Source organism: Sinohyriopsis cumingii, chromosome 14 (assembly GCF_028554795.1).
Source record: "Sinohyriopsis cumingii isolate HCF-2022 chromosome 14, ASM2855479v2, whole genome shotgun sequence".
In the NCBI taxonomy this organism is placed as follows: domain Eukaryota; kingdom Metazoa; phylum Mollusca; class Bivalvia; order Unionida; family Unionidae; genus Sinohyriopsis; species Sinohyriopsis cumingii.
Genome location: NC_142974.1, coordinates 43,798,773 through 43,820,465, shown reverse-complemented (window position 1 = coordinate 43,820,465; position 21,693 = coordinate 43,798,773). Strand labels below are relative to the sequence as shown.

At 34.2% G+C, this 21,693-nt stretch overlaps 1 protein-coding gene across 2 annotated transcripts in view; it reads right to left on the bottom strand.

The window, feature by feature from the left end:
- Positions 1-21,693, bottom strand: part of LOC149783660 (uncharacterized) — a 106,957-nt gene that overhangs the window by 59,972 nt on the left and 25,292 nt on the right. For both annotated transcript variants that reach the window (XM_089931901.1, XM_089931902.1), the window contains 2 exons: positions 9,121-9,387; positions 4,875-5,456 (listed from right to left, as the gene is read on the bottom strand). In XM_089931901.1, coding sequence (XP_089788027.1) covers positions 4,875-5,456; positions 9,121-9,387 — 849 coding nt within the window. The remainder of the gene's footprint in view (positions 1-4,874; positions 5,457-9,120; positions 9,388-21,693) is intronic.

The following is a 21,693-nucleotide window of genomic DNA, read 5'->3' as shown; positions in this document are numbered from 1 at the left end:
ACATGCTGGCATTATATAAGATGGTCAGATTTCTCACTGAAACATGATGCCGATGGCATGGCTAGATGGAAAGATCTATCAATAAGATACCCATATGAACTATTCAGCTGGACCATTTCAACAAAAAGGTCCCCATGCTGGAATGGCTCTTCTGTCAGTGTCAGCTGGACAGCTGGTGATGTTGAGATGGATGGACGGTAATGGTACGACAGTACTTAGAGTTGGATTCAATGAATCCACACAATCCCAATGCATCTGACTTACAGGCCTGAAGGCCATTTTTGAACATGTGTGGGCACTTACAACCAGAGGGCTGCCTAAAACTGGGGAATACTCCCCAATGAACTGGTATTGCCAACAACAAACCGTATGTATCTTCCTTGATTTATTCCACCTTTTCTTCCCTTCAATGCCGAAAGTATGATTGCTTTGAATGTGCATTTCATGCATTTAGTAAATAATTCTCCTGAATCTCCTGAAACTAAACAAGAGAAAACAAAGCAATAAAGCATAGATTAGCCAATTAGTATCTGACTAACTAGCTGCAAGCACAGATTGGCAAATAAGTATGCAACTAACTAGCTATAACAATTTACAGTACGGAGTCAAAAATGAGTAGCCACTTACATTTACATCAAACGTAATGATATTGCTCTTCCTAAAGAATCTCCAGACAAAAGCAAGAGACAATAGTACTTGCATATCCATACATGCCAACCCCTAGCAAGGAAAAAGTGTAACCCAAGTGGACAAAAACGAGTATAATCTGAGCAGAAAAATAGTAATCCACATATAACATGATAAAAATTCATGAGCATATGTACAAAATGATTTATTTATCCCTCTGGACTTTTAACATCAATTACTGCTTCAAGTTTTCATATACAATACTTTGAGCTTTAAAAAGCAGCAGACTCTCATGTTGCATTTCAAAACACTTTGTACCAGCTGAGACAATGAATGTTTTGTACACCAGCAGAGCATTAAGTCCTGGGTTACAGAACCTGGATCTGAATTCAGTTTTATTTCTGTTAACAATAATGAACAATCTCTCACAGTCAGCATTAGAATGGTCATCATCATAATCATCAGTCTCATGACCTAGTGTGGTCGTCGAGGCACTGTGCTGCTGAACATCTGACCAGTTCCCTCCACTTGTCTCGATCATGTGCCAATGCCTGTGTCTCCGCAAAACTTTTCCTGGTCCATTCTGTGATGTTGTCAGTCCACTTTTTCTCTGTCTACCTCTCCTTCTGCCACCCTGGACACTGCCCTGCAGGACTGTTGTGGATAGACTGTTGGCTCTAGTGACATGGCCATACCATTTCAGCTTTTTCTTTTTGACGGTGGTGAGGAGGTCCTCATATTGGCCTACTAAAATTAGAATGGTAAAGAACCAATATTCCTTCCATAACCTGACAAAGAAGAGAAAATTTATATCTTACAGTTATTGGGTCTTTTAGCTAGGAAATAAGATGACAAAAATCAACTCTGTCCACAGGAAGTAGACAGGTAGAGTGCCAACTTGATACTGCAGGAGTTCTCCTTCTAATTTATCAGCAGCCTTTCTTGCAGAAAGGTGCATCATATGACAGAGACAACCTGATATGTACAATGATGGAAACATTTTTCAAAATAAAGAATGCAACTCATTTATGAATTCCAGTCATAACTGATGCAGTATCAGCTGAAAACCCCATACAGTTCTGCTAACTTATGTTTATTCAAAGCATTATCAAGCAAATAAAAAAAAGTTTTCTCCATTGGAATCTACTGTTAGTTCTGGTAATAAAAGAAGAGCACTCTGACCTTGCCCTTTTCGTTGTCATAGTCTCTTCCACTGACTGGGTACAACATTTTGTCATAATCACTACTTCTGTCTGTTGCAATACTAAACGGTCCAATTTTCATGGCTTCTGCAATTTTAAGTGAAGTATCTTCTTCTAAACACCTCACAATATTAGATGATTTTGTTCTTGCACATGCATATTTTCTGCAATTTTGGAATCAGGAAAAATCCATTTGAACAAAGGACCAATGTAGTCTACCACTAGGGGTTGTCTGTGTTCTATTAAGAACTCGGTAGATAATGCCTCTTCATTTATAAAATTTATGTCCACAATTAAGTTCTGCTGTAAAAAAGAAGTTACCTTAGTATTGGAGTAAGTAAAACAAACTAATTCAAGGTTTCTATGTTTTACCACCATGTTCAATATTAAAATCCTTTCCAAGTAGCCTGCAAGGGGTGTTAAGCTGCTCTAGAATGGAACACTGTATTGTGTAATTCATGTATTGATCTCTGAATTGGTTTTCTCGTCTTTTCCTAATCCATCTATGAAATTATTTGAAAATTATTTTTGCTCTAACACACGCATCAACTAGTAAGAATAAATCTGACTTGACTTTTAGTGCCAAATACCTACAGACTGGTTCTGTACAAGATATGAATTAGAACAAAGAATCTGCGAGCAAGAATAAAAGTTAGAAAACCATTCTGTTCTCTCCTAACTAAGCAATACAGCTGCTATAAATAGAAACCGCGGTCAAAAGTAGAAACCAGCATGTTTCTTGGAAACAAGGCAACTGCTAAAAATAGAACATAATACTGTTAGGAAAGTGCATGGAAGTCTTCGGACAATCATAGTCTTATATCATAGTTACACAGAAGCTGTCTTTTCTAGAATACGGTCTGTGGGATTAATGTGATGTTAATAAAAATGAGAAAATAAATTATAAATTTTTTTGAAGGCGGGATATACTGAAAACGCGTAATCCGAATACAGTTATGTGTAAAGTGTAATTTAGTGGAAAAAAAAAGCGTAATGATTACACCAAAAGCATAATGGTTGGCATGTATCCATATCCATCAGCTGGTAACCATCTTATTGACTCATAGCATGTAATTGCTTAGGCATACAGTCCTTTGATTAAGATTCATCAAGTGTCCTAATTGACAAGAATATATGATCAGACCTAGATTTGATTAATCAAGTTTGGATGTACTGAGGTCCATGGTCTGTGTTGCTAGGATAAGGATTTACAGTTTTATAATCTTCCACTGTTTTGTCTTCTTAGGAAAAGGAACAGGTCAATTATCTTAATTGGAATGTCCTTTCTCTATTCAGAAACTTTTTGCTTTGTCTGTCCAAACTTTTTCATTAGAAACGTCTTATATATGTGTCAGGGTCAATGTACTCTCCACTCTGTTCATGTTTCCACACCACTGCAGGTATCGCATTCCCTAAACCACAGCAAATATTCTTTGGTATGAAGTGAACACTATGGACCTAAACATTCTTGTTGCCATTCTTCTTCGGGTTTTCTCCAAACATAAGCTTTCAATTTTTAACAAAAACAATATTAGCTTCATCACTAAAAGTCATTTCTGACTAAGAGTTTTCAAATGGTCTAGCTATGTCCCTCTTTAAACCCTAAAATGCTAAATGCACCAATCTGTGGAGATACAATAGTTTGCTTCCTTACAGTACATATTCAGATCCTAAAATCTTTGCTCCTCTGTTGACAGTGCTCTACGAAATATGAACACTTACAGATGCATTAAAAGCTACAGTCAAAACCTGTGAAGACTTTCTATGACTAAAATTCTCAAAAACTGCGATGAACAAAAAGTAAATACATGATCACCACTTTTTGCTCATGATGTTTTAGTGAAACTGTTTCAAAAGTTTATTAATTATAAAGCATGATATTCCAGTTATTCCATATATTTTTTCTACTATGAAAATCTTTTTGGACTAACTGAATTATCATCCAATTCTGACCATCTGTCAATTCCTTACTGTGAAGCACCATGTTTTGTTTTTTTTACCTTACGATCGACAAATTTACAATTTCAGACTACAGTCAAGGTGCTCATTACCACACAAATATAAATCAAGATTGCACAATCAGTCTTATCCTTGCAGAGAGCATCTGAAAACCTATTTCCTAAAATGATGTAGACTTTTCTTATTGTGATGGCACTGACTGTGCATGTACATGATGTATGACAAATCAATCCAAGTCAAAAATATAACAATTGTTTAAATGACATCTTCTCATACCCATTCAACATACTCTTGTCTAAATCTGAGAGACAAAATCCTAGCATGCATGTCATTCAAGTTTGCATAAATGATGTTGATACATTGTCCAATATTACTAAAGAAAGAAAACAAATTGCAACATCATCCAACGAACTCCTCAGCAGAATTTGACACAAATTTGACACACACAAAAATCTGATACCTACATTTTTTTATGGAAAATGACCTAGCTGAAGGCCTTCACCTTCACATAACTGATATTAATCTACCATCCAATATGACAACTGTCACACACAAAAAAAATTACAAAATAATAGTTCTTTAAACAATGCATAACAGAATTTAACCAACTCTAAGAGAAAGTTTCCTGGCAGAGCCCATTCAATATTTCGACAAATGAGTTTGATGTACCATACAAAAATGGACGAAGGTATAACAACGTTAGAAATATTGTAAAAATGTTTTCCATAACTTATGTAGTCAACAGTAATGAAAGAAATGTGTGCATACAACTGACCCACAGGGAAGCAATCTCAGGACAACATACGTCTTTTGTTTTAGCAAACAGTGTCTTTTTATGATTTAGAGTTATTTTGAAGTTATATTGTGCTCACCAAAACAAACGATCTCATACCTTTTATTTTAACTTCTGTCTATCTGTGTATATGTAATTTCAAAAGTCAGCAGAACTGTTCTTTGGAGTTTGTTGAACATTTTTGTATGTACCAATAAACTTCAAAATAACTTGCTTGTTTCGACTTTGATGGTACACATTCCCATTCTCCACTTGCCCCAACTCCAACCCATGGCTAAACATATTGTACTTACCATGAACTTTACATGGTTTTATACCCTCCATATCAAGGAAACATTCATCATCTTTTATGACATCTATGACTTGCTGACTGAGATCGATGACCAATAGATAAATTGCACGACGCGTCAGAAATGTCTGATGAGTAGTATAAAACACATATTGGCCTGCAAAGTCCCATAGTGCTAACAGTGCATATTCCACTATATGCTTCCCTAGTTTGTCGGCATTTTCATTGACCAATTTGACGATTTCCATCACCACATCCTTCTTCTTCTTTTCACTCTCACTAGACTTCGACTCACTTGCTGGAATGTTAACAATGCCTATCTTTGCATCTTCTTGCTCCACACCAGATCTCTCATCCACCTTGATTAGGGACATCTGCGCTGACTGTACTTTCTGGTTGATGTCTGGACCTGAACTAGCTGATGTATCATCACTGTTAGCGCTATCAACTTCAGAAGCTGACTCTCTTTGATATACAACTTTGCTTTGACCTTCCTGCTGCTCACTAACCTCAGGCTTTTGATTTGATCCAGACAAGAAATTCATGAGACGATGGAGTCTGAATAATTGCTCAGAACCTTGAAAAGCTGAAAACAGTGATGAAAATTATATATATATATATATATATATATATATATATATATATATATATATATATATATATATATATATATATATATATACCACATACATTCAAAATAACATGGCATTTAAAGTGTTTGTATAAAACAATTTGATACACCAATACTACTGGTATATCAAAATTGTGATCTGCCCATGGAACAATAATACGCATATATAAACATTCTCATGACTGTCTGCAGTCAATTCTAGATCAATTATCAATTTCCACACATTAATCATTAGTGACGCATGAAAATCATGATAAAAAGTATTAATAATTCCCATTTTCTAAATTAATTTAATATGGTACACATTTTCATCACAATCCTTTAGTATTTCTATTCCCCCCTCCCCTCTCATGCATAAAGGACAAACTACGCAGAAATGTGGAGTGAGAGAGAAAAGGAATTTGGGCTGGATTACACCAAGTAACCTAAAAGGATATGGTTCATCGTAACGATATGTGTGCACTTTCCTTGGGATTTATCTACAGCATTTATCAATGATACAAAGTTGCAAACCATGTCAACATTATAAGGTAAATTTCTCAGTTATGTGGTACACATACTGTGATGTATTTAATGTTTTGTTGTTGTTGTTGTTTCTTAAACATACTATAATGTGCTAAAAATTGATTATTATTAATTAAATAGGAAAATGTCCAAAGGCTGCTCTATCCCCCTCTCTCTCTCTCTCTCTCTCTCTCTGGACCATCGTAGCACGTTATGGGCTAAAATCTATGAAATGACGAGCATAAAGGATTTTCGTTTGTGTTATCCCACGATGTCTCTGGAATTATGAATGATGGTAAAAGTTAAGTCAAACTGACCAAAGGATGAGAGAGAGAGAGTTTAAAAGTCAAAAAGACCAGAGAGAGAAAGAGTTTATGGTCGGAGGTACTGTTACTAAAGCAGAATAATGACTTAGATCAACTGTACATATATTAAAATATTTTAATTACTTCTTCTTGGTTCGTCATTTTGCTTAGTTTCTATTCCACATTAATTTCCATGCGACAAAACATGAATGGCATAGCGTTCATGTGAATGGCGTAGCTTACCAAGTGTTTATAGTCCTCTACTTTTATCATTAAATCCATCTTTCATGTTTAAATCATAAGTGTGTATTATATGGATTTAATCAATGTGAAGAAAAATAGAAACTAAAAACAGAAAATAATCCATTTATCAATATGAATAGCCACAAAAGGCACAGAACCACATTCTGTAGCGGACACACTCAGTGATGTGAGGAGTTTATTCACTCAGTCAATATACACTTGCCTGTAGTAAATCTTAACTACGTTCAAAGGGTAAATATAAAATATGTATTTGTATCTGATATAAATAAAATATATGTACTCGTTGTATAAATTATACATCTCATGGTATATGATTGATACAGTGTATGTATGTTTGTATCTATATAAGCGATCTGCAATTTCCACACTTACTGGAAATGACCAGCAAATGAGCTGAAATGAACATTTTCCAGCTACATGATGAACGCGGGATATAAGATGCCCATAAATTGCTTATAACTATCCCATGTTTGGTAATTTTGTTTTCCCAGTTATTGACACATTTTATACCAATAAAACACAAGGCAAAATAAGCATGAAAGATCTTCTATTTACTCATGAACTGAATGATAACCCCATGAACTGTACTTACAAGTTTGAATTTAGCTAGTGTTTAGTTTCATTCTGGATCATACTCTTTAAAAACTAAGGACAGGGGCAGAATTTCACCTTTATGGTAGAATCATTCTACATGACAATCCCAACCTTTGCAGATGTTTTGCTCAGCTATTCTCCCATGCATCAAGCAAACGGGCATAGCAGGGCCAGTGTTAAATGGAATCCCTAGCTCTCATTGGTCAATATCGTTAAAACAATCATGGCATACTTTCAGCTGTCAAACGAATCTCTCTTAGAGAAGGCTTCGCTTGAAATTTGAGAATGTGTGAAGGAAAAAACATAAAATACAAATAATAAAAACCTTATAAAAGGACCTTCAATAACTATGTGAATAAACTTAAGAGAAATGTGAATTACACAAAGAGGAACAAACAAAACCAGCATTGTAAGTCATCAATATATACAGAAGAAACAACACCATCATGAACATTTAATTTCAATATATCCAACATTATCAACCAAATAATGTAAAAGTCCTAGGCACCAAGAATGGGGCAACCAAACTGCACAAACAACAAGTAATATTCTATAGAAAACATTACCAAGAATCATCAAAATCACAGAGGAACATCTACAGAAATTACACAGTAGAAACATGAGATCTCTTCAGACACAGGTCAAAAACAAATGGAGAAAACAGAAAAATACAGATTTAAAAGTGAAACTGTTGAACTTATCATATTAGATTGTTACCAACACTGTCATTATATTCCATTGAGTAAAGGTCTTTCATACTGATCAAGGACTAAAACTCGCAATACCATAAAACAAGTCTCTACATGGGTTTGATGCTCTACTGTCTAAAAGGATTTTTCAGGAATTTAAGACAAGACCAGATTAAATGCCAAGAATCAAAACCATCACGAATATTCTGAATGATAAAATATTCCAATTACCCATTATTGCAGCCATCCTGAATGTGAAGCTGGCAAGTTTCATCTAGAACAAACAAGAAGACTTTTGGTGAGAACATTATTTAAAATAGCCATCCATTCAGGAGAATTAGTGGTGAGATTTTCAACATGTTCATTCTGGTAGCCATTATTTAAGGTCAGATCAAAGCCATCTTCATTCAGAACCAAACAGATATCATTATTAATCTTTAGGTTTGTCTGACCTTCCATTTAGAAGCAGTACCAATAACAAAATTTGCAAGCTCACTTGTATGGTCGCTATACTACATGTCAAATTGGCACCATTTTCATTTTGTACCAACCGCACATCATAAGACGTTTTCTGGTGAAAACCGAATTTTTAAAGGACCCTTCATCGAGGAGGAGTAGTGATAAGATTTTCGATAAGGGCAATGTGGTGGCTAGACCAATACAAATACGCTAGTGCAAACCTAATTATTCCCACAAAAACAAAGACCCTGGAAAGTAATAATAAGGTATTAGAACCATCTTGCTCATTTTATCATTTTTAACATGGACAATAATAATGCAAAACAGAAGTTATAAATAAATTGAGTCTGATTATCAAAATAACAGGCCTCAAGGTATCATTTAGATATCATCATTAAATGACACACAAGTGAAAGTGAATCTAGTAGCTGTAATAAAGACATTTCATTGGTACTTGTGCAACATGCCAATAATAGTATAAGCCCCATGTAATAACTTTAAGAACATCAAATGTTGCACATTTGTTCTTGGTGATTACAAAGGTAAATTACCAAATCTCTATTCAGCAAAAAATGTTAACACTCATTTTATACCATTGCTCATTTCACTGCCACAAGGAGTGATGATTATAAGTTCTAAGACTTGTGCATATTTCAAAATGACCTCAATCATATGAAACGGTGTAAAGTCTCTATTTGAACATTAGAAAAAGAATTACATAACTATACACATGAACTTTTGGACGAGCAGAATCACACAATTCCGGTCTTTTCTTTGTAATGCTCAGGAATAATGATCAACTACCTTCAGGCTGTACTATCCATTCCTCAGTATCCAGAGAGATTCTGCAACAATGTTGATACACCTGAATTCCCTCTGTGCTTTTCCTCTCAGATATATCCACTGGCTGACCAAGGAGGCGCTTTATCAGTGTTGTCTTTCCAACTCCATGCTGCCCCACCACCATGATTCTAATATTATACACTTTCTCCTGTCCTTCTTGCAGAGCCTTTTTGTACAGCTGAAGTGATTTATCATCCATACGAAGGATTTCCGAAGGAATGACAGGATCTGAAACCATACAATGTCAGCAACATATTGAAGACAAATTTAAGAACCAGCATTTAACAAAGGAATAAATGGTGTGATATCTGCATAGGAAATGGTCACATTTGTGCAGGATCATCTCTGCAACATTAAAAACAATAATAACATTAAAGACCAAAGGCTAAATTTTGTAAAATAAAGTTTACTCTCTTTTGCAATGCCAAAAGCATTTCTTTTTTAAGCAGGTCATAACAGCATATAATAAGTTAAAGGTAAAATTTACCATATGCTTCCACGTTAACTACAGTATACATCTCTAGTTTTCTTAAAAAATAATATTTGGGTAAATGATAAAACTTATTAAAATGAGTTCACACTATCAATGGCACAAGAACTATTCAAATTAAGTGAATTTATATACCATGAGAGTTGGCTCCCTACATCCATGTAGGGAACTTTCCACTTAGTCAATGAATGCATGTATGTATGCTTGATTTGACATGCAAAACTGCTTTAATAAGCATAACAATCTGATAAATGGAATACTATTGAACAAATGGAACCATGAAAAGTTCAGAATGTTAGCTTTGCAATTGATTTATTTCAAATTAGTGTCTGTTAAGGGAAGTATTCTTCTACATTTGGCATGTGTTGGCAATTCATGCCCACCCTGCACCCCATCCAAATGTGAACCTTATTTTGAGCTACTAGATGTTTATTGTCAATGTGCTAGTTTTTATTATATTTCCTAAAAAGAAGCTGCTTAAATTATGGTGCTTGAAGCTTCCTTCATTGCATATGAGCCCAAGAAATTTGTTCTTGTCTGAAAGATAAGATGACAGTAAAAATATCAGATACATAGCTGTATGGGTGGTGGTATTGGTGACACTGGTAGGTAACAGCATTCGCTTATTGTTTGATAATATGTTCATGATCGACTTTTCTCGATCTTCACTGAACAGTTTTATGTCCACTTATTTGCATAAAATGCATTGCTAGGATGATGTAGTTATTCAGTTTAGTAGTAAATGTGTCCTGGCACTGGAAAAAGAAGGTACAAATAGAGAACAAAAGCTTAAAGTACACCTGGATAGTTTATTTGTCAAAACAGCAGATTTTAAGATCTGAAGATTCATGTTCGAATGTGTTTTTTCTTCAACTGGCCACCTACAATAGTTGAGTAGAAAGTTACATCTAAAAATAATGAAATATGATAATCAAGTAGTCCCATTTAATTCATTATTATATTTGCATTTAAATTTATTTTTATTGTTATTGTGTAAAAAATTTGGATATCTTGCAACAGAGTAATCTGAAAAGAACCACTAAACCAAGGAATCATTTAGACTCACTATATTTATGAAGTCATTATTTTTAGAAGAAAAATATGTAGTTTTATATTTATGTGGACTTTTTAGATTGTAACAATTTCAATTTACCATTTCTCTACATTTGCTAAACCAAGGGAAACATTTTTCTTTCACAGATACCTATCAAATGAGGAATTAAGAAAGCTCCTGATAGTTGTTGGCTCCAATTCAGTTCCATATTTTCTTCTGGACAGTCAGAATGAAGTTCCCAATATGGTCACTCAGCATAGAAGGATGTATCAATTCCTTGTTCCCAATTTCCCCAATCCAATTTAGCTATGTTGCAAACAGTTTAACATCATTTTCTGTATTGATCCTTATGCTCTTGTTCTTCTTCTCTTCCAAGAAATTTTGAGCTTCTGCTTCTGTAAGCTTCCTAAACCAGCAGTTTTGCTTCACAGTTGGATCTTCAGTGGATTCAATTACACTGAAGTCAACACTTGCATGAATTTTATATACTTCTATATTAAGCAGACCTGCCAAGCCTAACAAGATCTTCTCAGTAAGGTAGTCAATTTTTTCCATAAGATGGACCAGTTTTCAGGAAGGTGTAACAAAATATCATGTAATGCTTTTGTCAAGCTGGAAAACACCCATTTACAAGTCCAGAAGTGTGATTCATGATTGATGAGGTTACAGTAAATACTGTCTTCAACTCAAAAGAGGGGCCCCGAGTGGCCAAAAGTGTTCAGAGTTACAGGTCACTGCCATCTCACCTCGGTCCGTGTGGGTTTGAGTCTCAGGATTGTGAGAAAGCTTGAGAGTAGCTTCTCATTGGTCAGTGGTTCTTTCCCAGGTTCTTCATTAACCATTCATACTGGCCACCATGTATAGTCTATCTTGTGCTGCAAAAATGGTGTTAAACCCTACAGCAACAACAACAACAAAATCTCAAAAGATTTATAAACTTTAATTGATTCTTACTTGAACCTTAATTACCTCCAGTAGTTTCTCAAACTGCAATTCCAAACCCTATAGCGTTCAATGGCTTCTTGATATCTCTTAATCTGATGTAACCCTTAAAAAAAATTTCAAGTGGGCCATTGTGACTTCAATCATTTTTCCAGTCATGTGACATATCAAATCAACATATAATGTCCACTAAATGTAATTGATGCTCTTTCTAACTCCTACCCAAGTATCAAAATATTCCCTTATATTCTTTTGCACTATTAAAATATTTTAATCAGTTTACTGTCCCATTTCTCCTAACTTGTTGGATGCCATTATCTACAAAAAATTAAAATTTAAAAAACAGCTTGCATCACAAAATACAAGCACTTAATAGCATCTGACATACTCTGATAAAGTTAGACTGGCTCCATGACCAGTTCCACTGAATTTAATATGAAACCCAGATCCTAATCAAAAACAGAAAAGTGAATATCTGGATTTTACCGCTTACTGCATACAATTGTATTTCTGTACTTTGTGCTTTTATTGCTAAGTCTGTACTTTAAGGATCATTTCCATAAGACCTACAGCAAAATCGTTCGGGTTGGCTAGTCTGCTAATCATCAGCATAAGCCATATTTCTTGTAAGCTAAAAACAAACTGTATACAGTAAGCTAAGAAAGTAGTTCTTGTTATAAAAAGATAGTCCAAGAGCTGAATTGCATCATGCGAAAACTTTTATATTTTCACATGTGAAAATATAAGGATATATTTTTCACATGTGAAATAATAGGAATGAATAAATATGAAAAATATTTTGCAAGTAATTTTGTACATTTCACACATCAGTATATAATAAATATTTATATTTAACTGATCAGTTACAATGTAATAGTAATATCTGTACATATCAGGGATTTGCTGACCTCCAGTCATAAGTTAGCCTCGGGCAAGCTTTTCAAGGATTGTTTTGATGCATGTTGCCAATTTTACAGCAAGTTAATTGATAAAAATACAACTCATTAGATTTCTTTGACAAGTGTGTGTTAGGAAATAAATGGTACTCCTCTCTAATGATTAACTACCAGGAGGATCTCGTACAAAGTGCAATTGTTTTTAGGAGAATACAATATTCATAGGCATCTTTTGTGATATGCTCATTGCGTATTAATTAATGGAGACTCGAAAAATACTACTTAGCAAGCAGCTGAATGGATACAAGTAAGTGTTCTCAAATCATTTTTGGATTCTCAAATATTATGATGCATGTTGCCGATTTTATGGTGACTACATAATAATTGTTGAGGAAATGGACAAAATAAGTGTTCACAATTCCTCGAATCATGAGTATTAATAAACCATTATAAAAAGTCTTGCTCTCTGTCTCTCTCTCTCTCCCTCTCTCTTTCTCAAAATGTAGCTATTTTCACAATCTTATCTATATATCTCTTTATTTATCTATATATATGTACCTGTCTGCTTTTACTCTTCTAACTATTTATGCTCTTTCCAATCTACATATTTTTATTGCCAACAGAGATATAAAGGAAGCAAATGTTTCAATAAATACAATATTTCCTTAAAATATATCATATTTTGTCTTATTGTTTTATACATGTGGGGATATTATGTTTGGAGCAAGCTCAGTTGTTCCAAGGGCAATTTCAATTTTCCAGTGAGGCTGCCCTAAGCAGGCTTTCATACAATTTGTAAATCCCTGAGAGAGATAATGATGAGTTAAGATCTGTAGACGACCTCCTTTGAGTGTTTATTGTAACTTGGCAATCAATACCACACAAGTTCATATAAGTCATTTCAAATGAGACCTATGTCAATTTATTGATTCTAAGGGACTTGTAACAAACAACAAATGAGCAAGTACATATAAGAAGAATCCCTGATTTAATTGTATTTTGTCTTTATTTCAGGTGTAATATTATGCTGTATCACATAAATAGTTAGAGCATAAATAGTTAGAAGAAATATACAGAGAGAGAGATACTGTTCCAAGCCTATGCTCTTAAAATAAGTAACAGAAAAGAATGAAAAGCAACAAGCTTTGTTAAATACAAAATGTAATTTATTCCCCTAGAATACAAAATGAAAATGAAACAAAAAGAACTTAACAGTATTGTGAATTAAATCCCACAACAATCCTAGAATTACAGACACAAGTCCTAATAATTTAAAGTCCTGATTAAAATTTAGCAGAAGTCCAAATTAAATCCAAAGCTGAATGTGTTGATGCATCTGTCATAACCTGTATAATGCTGATGTGTCAACAGTAATATAATTACAGGTTTGAATTCACTATAAATTCCAGTGAATGCTTCTATCCAAGAATTTTATCAGAGCATTTTTGTATTTCAAGAGAAAATAATCACTTGAATTAAATAATTTAAAGAAATAAATTCCAGCCCAAAGATTAAATTAGTGGACACAACATGTAATACAACTTGACTGTATTAGGTCTTAGAGCATGAATTAATTTTCCCTTCAGTAACAAAATTATATAGTCCTCTACTTTACCTCAGGTCAGAATTTAGCATTTTCTAAATATTACTATCACCTAATGCAAAGTAGCCTACAAGAATGGTCTTAATATTTACAAAATAAAATGTTAGTTATTACTAGAACCCAAAATTACAATATAGAACTTTCAGGTACACTAGGAGAATCCCAATAACCTAGACCCAGACTCAAATAAACATATTTACTTCTATTAATACTGATCCTGATATTAAACCCATTCACTCAGAGAATATTTTAGCTATGTATTAGCTGCAAAGAGAATAATATTTAAAAAAATTCAGGTCAAGTATAAAATGAGCTAAATTTTGGATAATTTCAAGCCCAATATACAATACAATAGCATATAATGAAATAAAAAAAGCTTTAAAAAAAATTAACTAACAAATGATGCAAATTAAATATATTCTCCTCATAAAGAAAAAGAAAGATTTATTACATAAATCTTTCTTTTTACTATTAGTCAATTATACATGCGATAAAAGAAATTACATAAGATCAACTCTTATGACACAAAGTATACTTGAAACAATATATTTCTATACACTTGAAAGTGCATCTGTTATTAAATTGTATTTTCCCTTGACATGCCTGATGTTAATAGTGTATTCCTGCAACACCTAACTCCACCTAAATAATTTCTGACTTTGTTTTGTCATCTTGCCAATGAAAGTAAAGGGGTTGTGATCACTAAACACAATTATAATTGGAGAAGAAGCTGAACCAACATACACTTCAAAGTGTTGCAAACATTCCTTCTCAACTGTGGAATAATTTCTCCAGTGCTTATTTAATTTTTTAGAACAATAGCACACGGGATGATCTACACCATTTTTGTCTTCGTGAATCAATAAAACTCCAACCTCAACATCGCTTGCATCAACAGACATTTTAAATGATTGTCTGAAATGGAGCTGAAAGAAATGGTGCACTTTTAAGTATAGCCTTTAACTGTCAAGGGTTCAATGACAAAATTGGAACAAAATTTCTGATAGTATCAAGCCATACCCAAAAATCACATCAGTCACTTTTTACTAATAGGCGCAGGTACTTCAGAGATGGCCTTGACCTTAGGATCTATAGGTTTAACTTGTCCATGTCCCAAGATATGTAAACCAAATGTAACCCAAGCATGGCAAAATACAATTAAATAAATGTCAAAGTGGCATCAGTGAGTCTGTCAAAAAATTTCCAAACTGTCTTTAAGTGATCTTACCAGGTGTCATCATAGATGATGACATCATCAATGTAAGTATCACAATTATTGCGACCAGATGTAATCATGTTCATTAAATACTGAAAAGTACTAGGTGAACCTTTCATCCCAAACAGCATCACTTTACATTGATAAGATCCAGCTGTAATCATGAATACCAAAATTCCCTTTGCCCTTTCCATCACTGGAATTTGCCAGAATCATTTCATCAGGTCAAATGTGGTGACATGCATTGCATTTCCAATCTTATCAATAAAGTCATCGATTCTTGGTAATGGAAATGAATCTGTTTTAGTCACACTGTTTAACTTTCTATGGTCAGTGCACATGCAGAAAGTAGTATCTGGTTTTGGAACAAGTATACAAGGTGAAATGCAGTCACTTTTGCTGGGTTCTGTGAAATCATCCTCCGGCAAATACTGAATTTTTTCAAACATTCCTGTTTGAGAGGGTTCATCCTGTATAGATGTTGTTTCACAGATGTGGAATTTACAATTTCAGTGTCAAAGTAGATTTATTTTTTTTGTTCTTAAAGGTACATCTGAAAATAAGTATTCATATTCAAGTAATAGCTATTTTAGTTCATTCTTTTCTTGTTCCTGCAAATGTAAAAGTTTCTGGTCTGGATCATTCATAATTTCTGAATTCCAAGGATTTGTTACTCAAAAGTCAATACAGTCCGATTGTATTCAATCTCTTAAATCCTCACTGTGTGGGACAGGTACAACCAAATTCATTGCATGATTAACCTGGCTAACTCTATCAATATACCAGTACTCCTTTAATATGTTTTACATCCCAGGAGTAATGTTATTATAATTTAACTTGCTCAGTTTCTAATTGACTTTGTAAGGGCCATAATACCTAATCTGAAGAAAATTTTGAAGAATGACCAAGAGAGACAGAACTCTATCACCCGACTAAAAAGTTCTCTCCATTATAGGTCTAACAAACCTTAATTTCACTTTTGACTTGAATTGCTGAATGCCTAATTCATGCATAACTTGCTGGAAAATTCCAGACATAAAAGTTGACCCTTGGTCAGATTGGACAGATTTGGGAAGGCCAAACTGAGTATAAAAACTCTATGAAAGCTTTTACTATTATTTTAGTTTTAATGTTCCTCAAAGGAATTGCCTCTGTGAATCTTGTAGACACATTTAGATATCTTCTGATTGGGTTTTCCTAACATTTGACAAGTATGACAAAATCTGCTGTATTTACAAACATCACTTTTAATTTTTGGCCAATAAGTGATTCAAGATTTTGTGATAAGTATTATTTATCTCTAAATGACCAGCCAAAGGAGTTTCAAGGGCCAAACTTAGAATTTCCTGTTTATATGATTTTGGAACTACAATTTAATAGTTCACTGACCACTTGTTGCCAGTAGGTGCCTCAGGTGGTCTCCATTTTCTCATAAGAACCCCATTTTTAATAAAATAACAAACAGGTACTTCTGTGGCTTGAATTTCGCTAATGGCCCTCACAAACAAACAGATATCAGGATCTTTTTCCTGTTTGACAACAAGTGATTGTCATTTGTCACCCTGATTAGAATAAAGGAAATGAGTATTTAAAAGAGAATCACTGTGATTAATACCTTTTTATTGATCCAAATAAGAAGTAAATTTGACCTCATCAAAAGCATGACCAATATACATGTCGGCTAATGGAATTCTTTCCTGATAAACATAATTCTCAAGATTTGTCTTTTCCATAGCTCTAGTAACTGCACAGATACATTTTGAGGAAATTCAGGATGTAAAACTGTAAGTATATTTTTTTGCCATTCTTATCACCAGCTAAAGAAGACAGTATATGACTTGTCACTTGTATGTTATTTGTAATGACCCTTTCTTGCGTCTAAAGTATACTGGAGCTAGCATAAATCCAAAACATTGTATCAACAAATTTAACGTGGAATGTGTCAAAGCAGCTGGTATGTGGCAGTCCATGAAACATCTGATTTAGTTCATTCAGAAACAAATTTAAACAACCACAACATAAAGTGCCTCTTACGCGAGTGTACATGATTTGTATACAACTCAAAAGTGCTGGCATCTGTGTCCATTGTTTGTTTACAATAGAAAGAAGTTCCTTTATGCACGTGAATGCAATATGTGTATTTGCACGTGAGTTCAGTATCGGGTAATACTGAACGATTCTGACAATGTAAAGTTAATGGATAAAAAAATGAGCATATAATAAAGAACCCTTCAACATGAATGGTTCATATAATTCTCCAGAATTGTCCCAACAAATGTATTGCTTTCAATACATGACCATGACCTCTTAGAAGTAAGAGCATCTGGAATAGGTCCGTCTTCTTTCTGTTGCTTATTTTTCAATTTGTAGCAGCCAGAAATAATGTGTCATTTCTACATGTAGGAAGAGATAAGGACTTCTGTTCAATCTTATCGGAAACTTGATTTCTAAACATTGTGCCAGATTGAGATTTTGAAGGGCTCATATTGAAATGAAATACTTATTTACCAGAAAACCGCTGAGTGAAAGACTTGGCAACAAAGAAACTTTATCAGTTAAGGAATACTTGTCAGCAGTATGAGATTTTGGAATGAAATTTCTAAAGTTTTAAACTTTAGCTCATTAAGATAAGTCTTAACATCACTTTGGATGCAATTCTGGAACTCTTCAACTAATATGAATTGTCTGAAATTTTCATAATCTTGACCAGCTTTCTTGTTTTGGCACCACCTATCAAATAACTGTTCTTTTCTCTTGCAAATTCAACATGAATTTGTCCAGTCTCAAGAGCTTTGCCAGAAAGTTCACTCTGTAATAACAGAGTCCAATGCTCTCTTGGCTGTTTCAAATTTTCAGCAATTCTTTTCAAAATGAGGAAAATATTTATCTTCTTCTTTTTCTTTAAAAGGGGTACTAACCTAATATACTTAGTAACATCAAAACTTAAATTTTTGTGCAAACTGGGGATGTGCTTTTCACTTGCCAGCTCTATTTTTTTAAAATCTAAATTGATATTCCCTTTCTTCCTTTTGTTTTTCTCTCTGCATTTACATTTCTCTTTCTTCCTTTTCTCTCTGCATTTTTCTTTTTTTCTTTTCTTTTCGCATTTGCCTATCTTCTCTTTCTCTCTCTTGTTCTTCTTTCTGTAACTGCATTTGTCTCTCTTCTTTCCCTTTCTCTAATTGGATTTGTTTTTATTCTTTCTGTAACTGTGTTTATCTCTCTCTCTCTCTCTTTCCTCTTTCTCCAATTGCATTTGTTTTCCCCTTTCTCTTTCTGAAGCTCAAGCTTTCTTAACTTTAATTCCATCTTTCACTTTAATTTTAATTCCTTATTCAAGTCTGATACAGACTTACTAATCAAATCCAAAGCACTTTTATCCAAAACATCCTTTACCACCAAATAATGGACCAAAATAAATTTTTATTTCTTGCTTTGTTAAAATAGTCTTTGCCTCAGAAAGATCATATTTTCTGGCAAGGTGAAGTAATTCATCCTTTCTCAATGAATCTAACTGTTCCTGGGTAGGATTTGAAATAAAGATCTCCACTTTAGATAACATTGTAAAAGCTTGTTGGTTTCACTAAAGATTTCTAAAATGTGAAATATTAAACCTGGGATTTAGAAAATTCCAAAACATGTTGAATCAAAATGTTAAAATCAAAGTTCTCTCAAATATTTTAGAGAAATTTGAATCCCAAAGATGAGTGCCCAATTTTCTGTTAAGAGTCTATGTTTTTAAAATAAGTAACAGAAAAGAGTGAAAGCAACAAGCTTTGTAAAATTCAACAAATAATTTCTTTTCCTAGAACAAAGTGAAAATGAAAAATAAAGAACCTACAGTATTGTGAATTAAATCCTAGAGTAATCCCCGCATTACAGACACAAGTCCAAATAATTTAACGTACTCAATAAAATGTAACGGCAGAAATCCAACTTAAATCCAGGGCCCCAAGTGGCCAAGTGGTCTAAGGTGCTCTCCATCACGGATCACTGCCATCTCACCTCTGTCTGCGTGGGCTCAAGTCTCGGGCTTGGCCAATGTGGATATGTGAGAAAGCTTGTCAGTAGCTTCTCATGGGTCGGTGGTTCTTTCCAGGGTTTTCCCGGGTTCTTCCTCCACCATTAACACTGGCCACCATGTACAGCCTATCTTGTGCTGAAAAATGGCGTTAAACCCTATAACAACAACAACCAACTTAAATCCAAAGCTGATGATACTGATGTGTCTGACGTAACCTGTATAATGCTGATGTGTCAAGTCCTTTGTTGAATCACAATACACCGCTCCCTCGATAACTCATGCCCGGATAACTCGTGATCCCACTTATAACGTGGTGTCCGTCTTGGCTCCCGATTTTTTCCAGAGAAAATGTATCTAAAATATCTTTAAAATATGCTGAACATGAAAAAATCAAGATAAGAACTGATTAATTAAACCTTGATACATTGCTCATTTTATCATCGAAAATGGTGAGAAAATGTACTGATATTTAGTGATTGAATTCAGAGGCAGAAAGACCCAGTTTTAAAATCCTAGCGAGACCTCTGTTTAAAGATATCATATATTATGTAAGTTTTTATGATAAATTGTTGTCAGTATACTGTAAATAAACAGTCTGGTGAAATAGCGATCAATGAAAACTTCTGGTAAATGCTAACAGGTGGCAACAGAGAATGAAATAAACACCAATTAAACATCTTCCTGTGTGAAAGTCACGTTATAATCCTTTAATTCCATTTCAGTGTAAACATTATAATCACAACATATTCTGTTCATTGAAAACATGAAAAGAGTCAATCGACCATCACATCGAAACCCATGAGTACTTCTGTGAGAACCTAATTACATGCCGGCTTTGTTTTGATCAACAACTTGGGGAAGTGTTTGTTGCATTAAAAAATCGATTACAAGAGACCTGGGGTGCTGGATTAAGGGTCTTGGAGCTGCCTTTGACGTAAAGCAAAACAGTAACAGAGACAGCGACGATGATAGTGACTTCGAAGGTTTCAGTGAAACTGATGTCATTAATGCCGAGGCTGTTTGGGAGAAATTCGTATAGACTCATGGTCCTGAGGTGGGCGTTTCTCTTGATGATATGGAGGAGTGGATTTGTGCTGACAATGATTGCCCCACAGCCGAATACATGTCAGATGAAACAATAATTAATTCTATAACGAACAAATTTTCAGCAGAAGACGATTCTAACTGGAGTACCACAAGTGTTGAAAGTGATGCAGATGCAGATGTTGCACCATCTCCCCCCTCTGCACAGGAAGCAATCAAATATTTTGATATTGCCATAAGGTGGCTGGAGACCCAAAATGTTGACTACGTAAAGCTCATGCAGTTGAGAAATCTGAGGGATTTTGCTCGGCGGCAGAGAATCCAAGGAGTACCGGTAACACAAAAAAAAAAAATTAACTGATTTTTTCAAAAAGTGAATTGATATTTGTCAAGCGTGGCACAAACGGCAAGTATTAACTTGTTCTAATTTACGTTGTTTTAAATTTGTAGACCAATTAAATAAGTTAGTACTGATTAACCCTTGCTTTTTGTTTTCCATTTTACTTCTATTGCATTTAAATCTATCGTTCGATCGACACTGTTTCTTGAAAACAGTCGTTCTTTTGTATATAAAAAACGTCTAATTTGGATCAAACAATAAAACTAGAATGTATCCAATTCAACATAAAAATTAGTGACGTAGTACACAATGTGTGAAGTGGTACACATGTTAAGCAAACGAAAACCACGTGGAATAATGTTTTCGATGATCACCTCAATATACTGTAATTTATCCTGAAATTAATGTTGCCCTATGAGGAAATAATAAATAAAGTACACTGTTATGAAGAGATATTTATTCACAGTTAATCTCAGCATGATTATAAAGTGAGTATTCAACACTATAATCTGCCTACACCCCCCTTATTTTTCCTTTATGTCGTCGATCACTTTATTGGTTTTGGGCTTATTTTATAGGTCACTCGATAACTCGCGCCTCACTTATAGTGTGGTCGATGTTTCTGGACCCCGATGTGCGCGAGTTATCGAGGGAGTGGTGTAGTATAATTCCAGGTATGAATTCACAATAAAATTCCAGTGAATGTCCGTCCAAGAATTTTATCAGGGCACTTTTGTATTTCTAGAGAAAATAATCACTTGAATTCAATAATTTGAAGAGATAATTTCCAGCCCAAAAATGAATTACTGGACACAACATGTAATACAACTTGATTGTGCTAGGTCTTTAAGCACAAATGAATTTTCGCCTTCAGTAACAAAATTATCTAGTCCTCAACTTGACCTGAGGTCACAATAAGCATTTT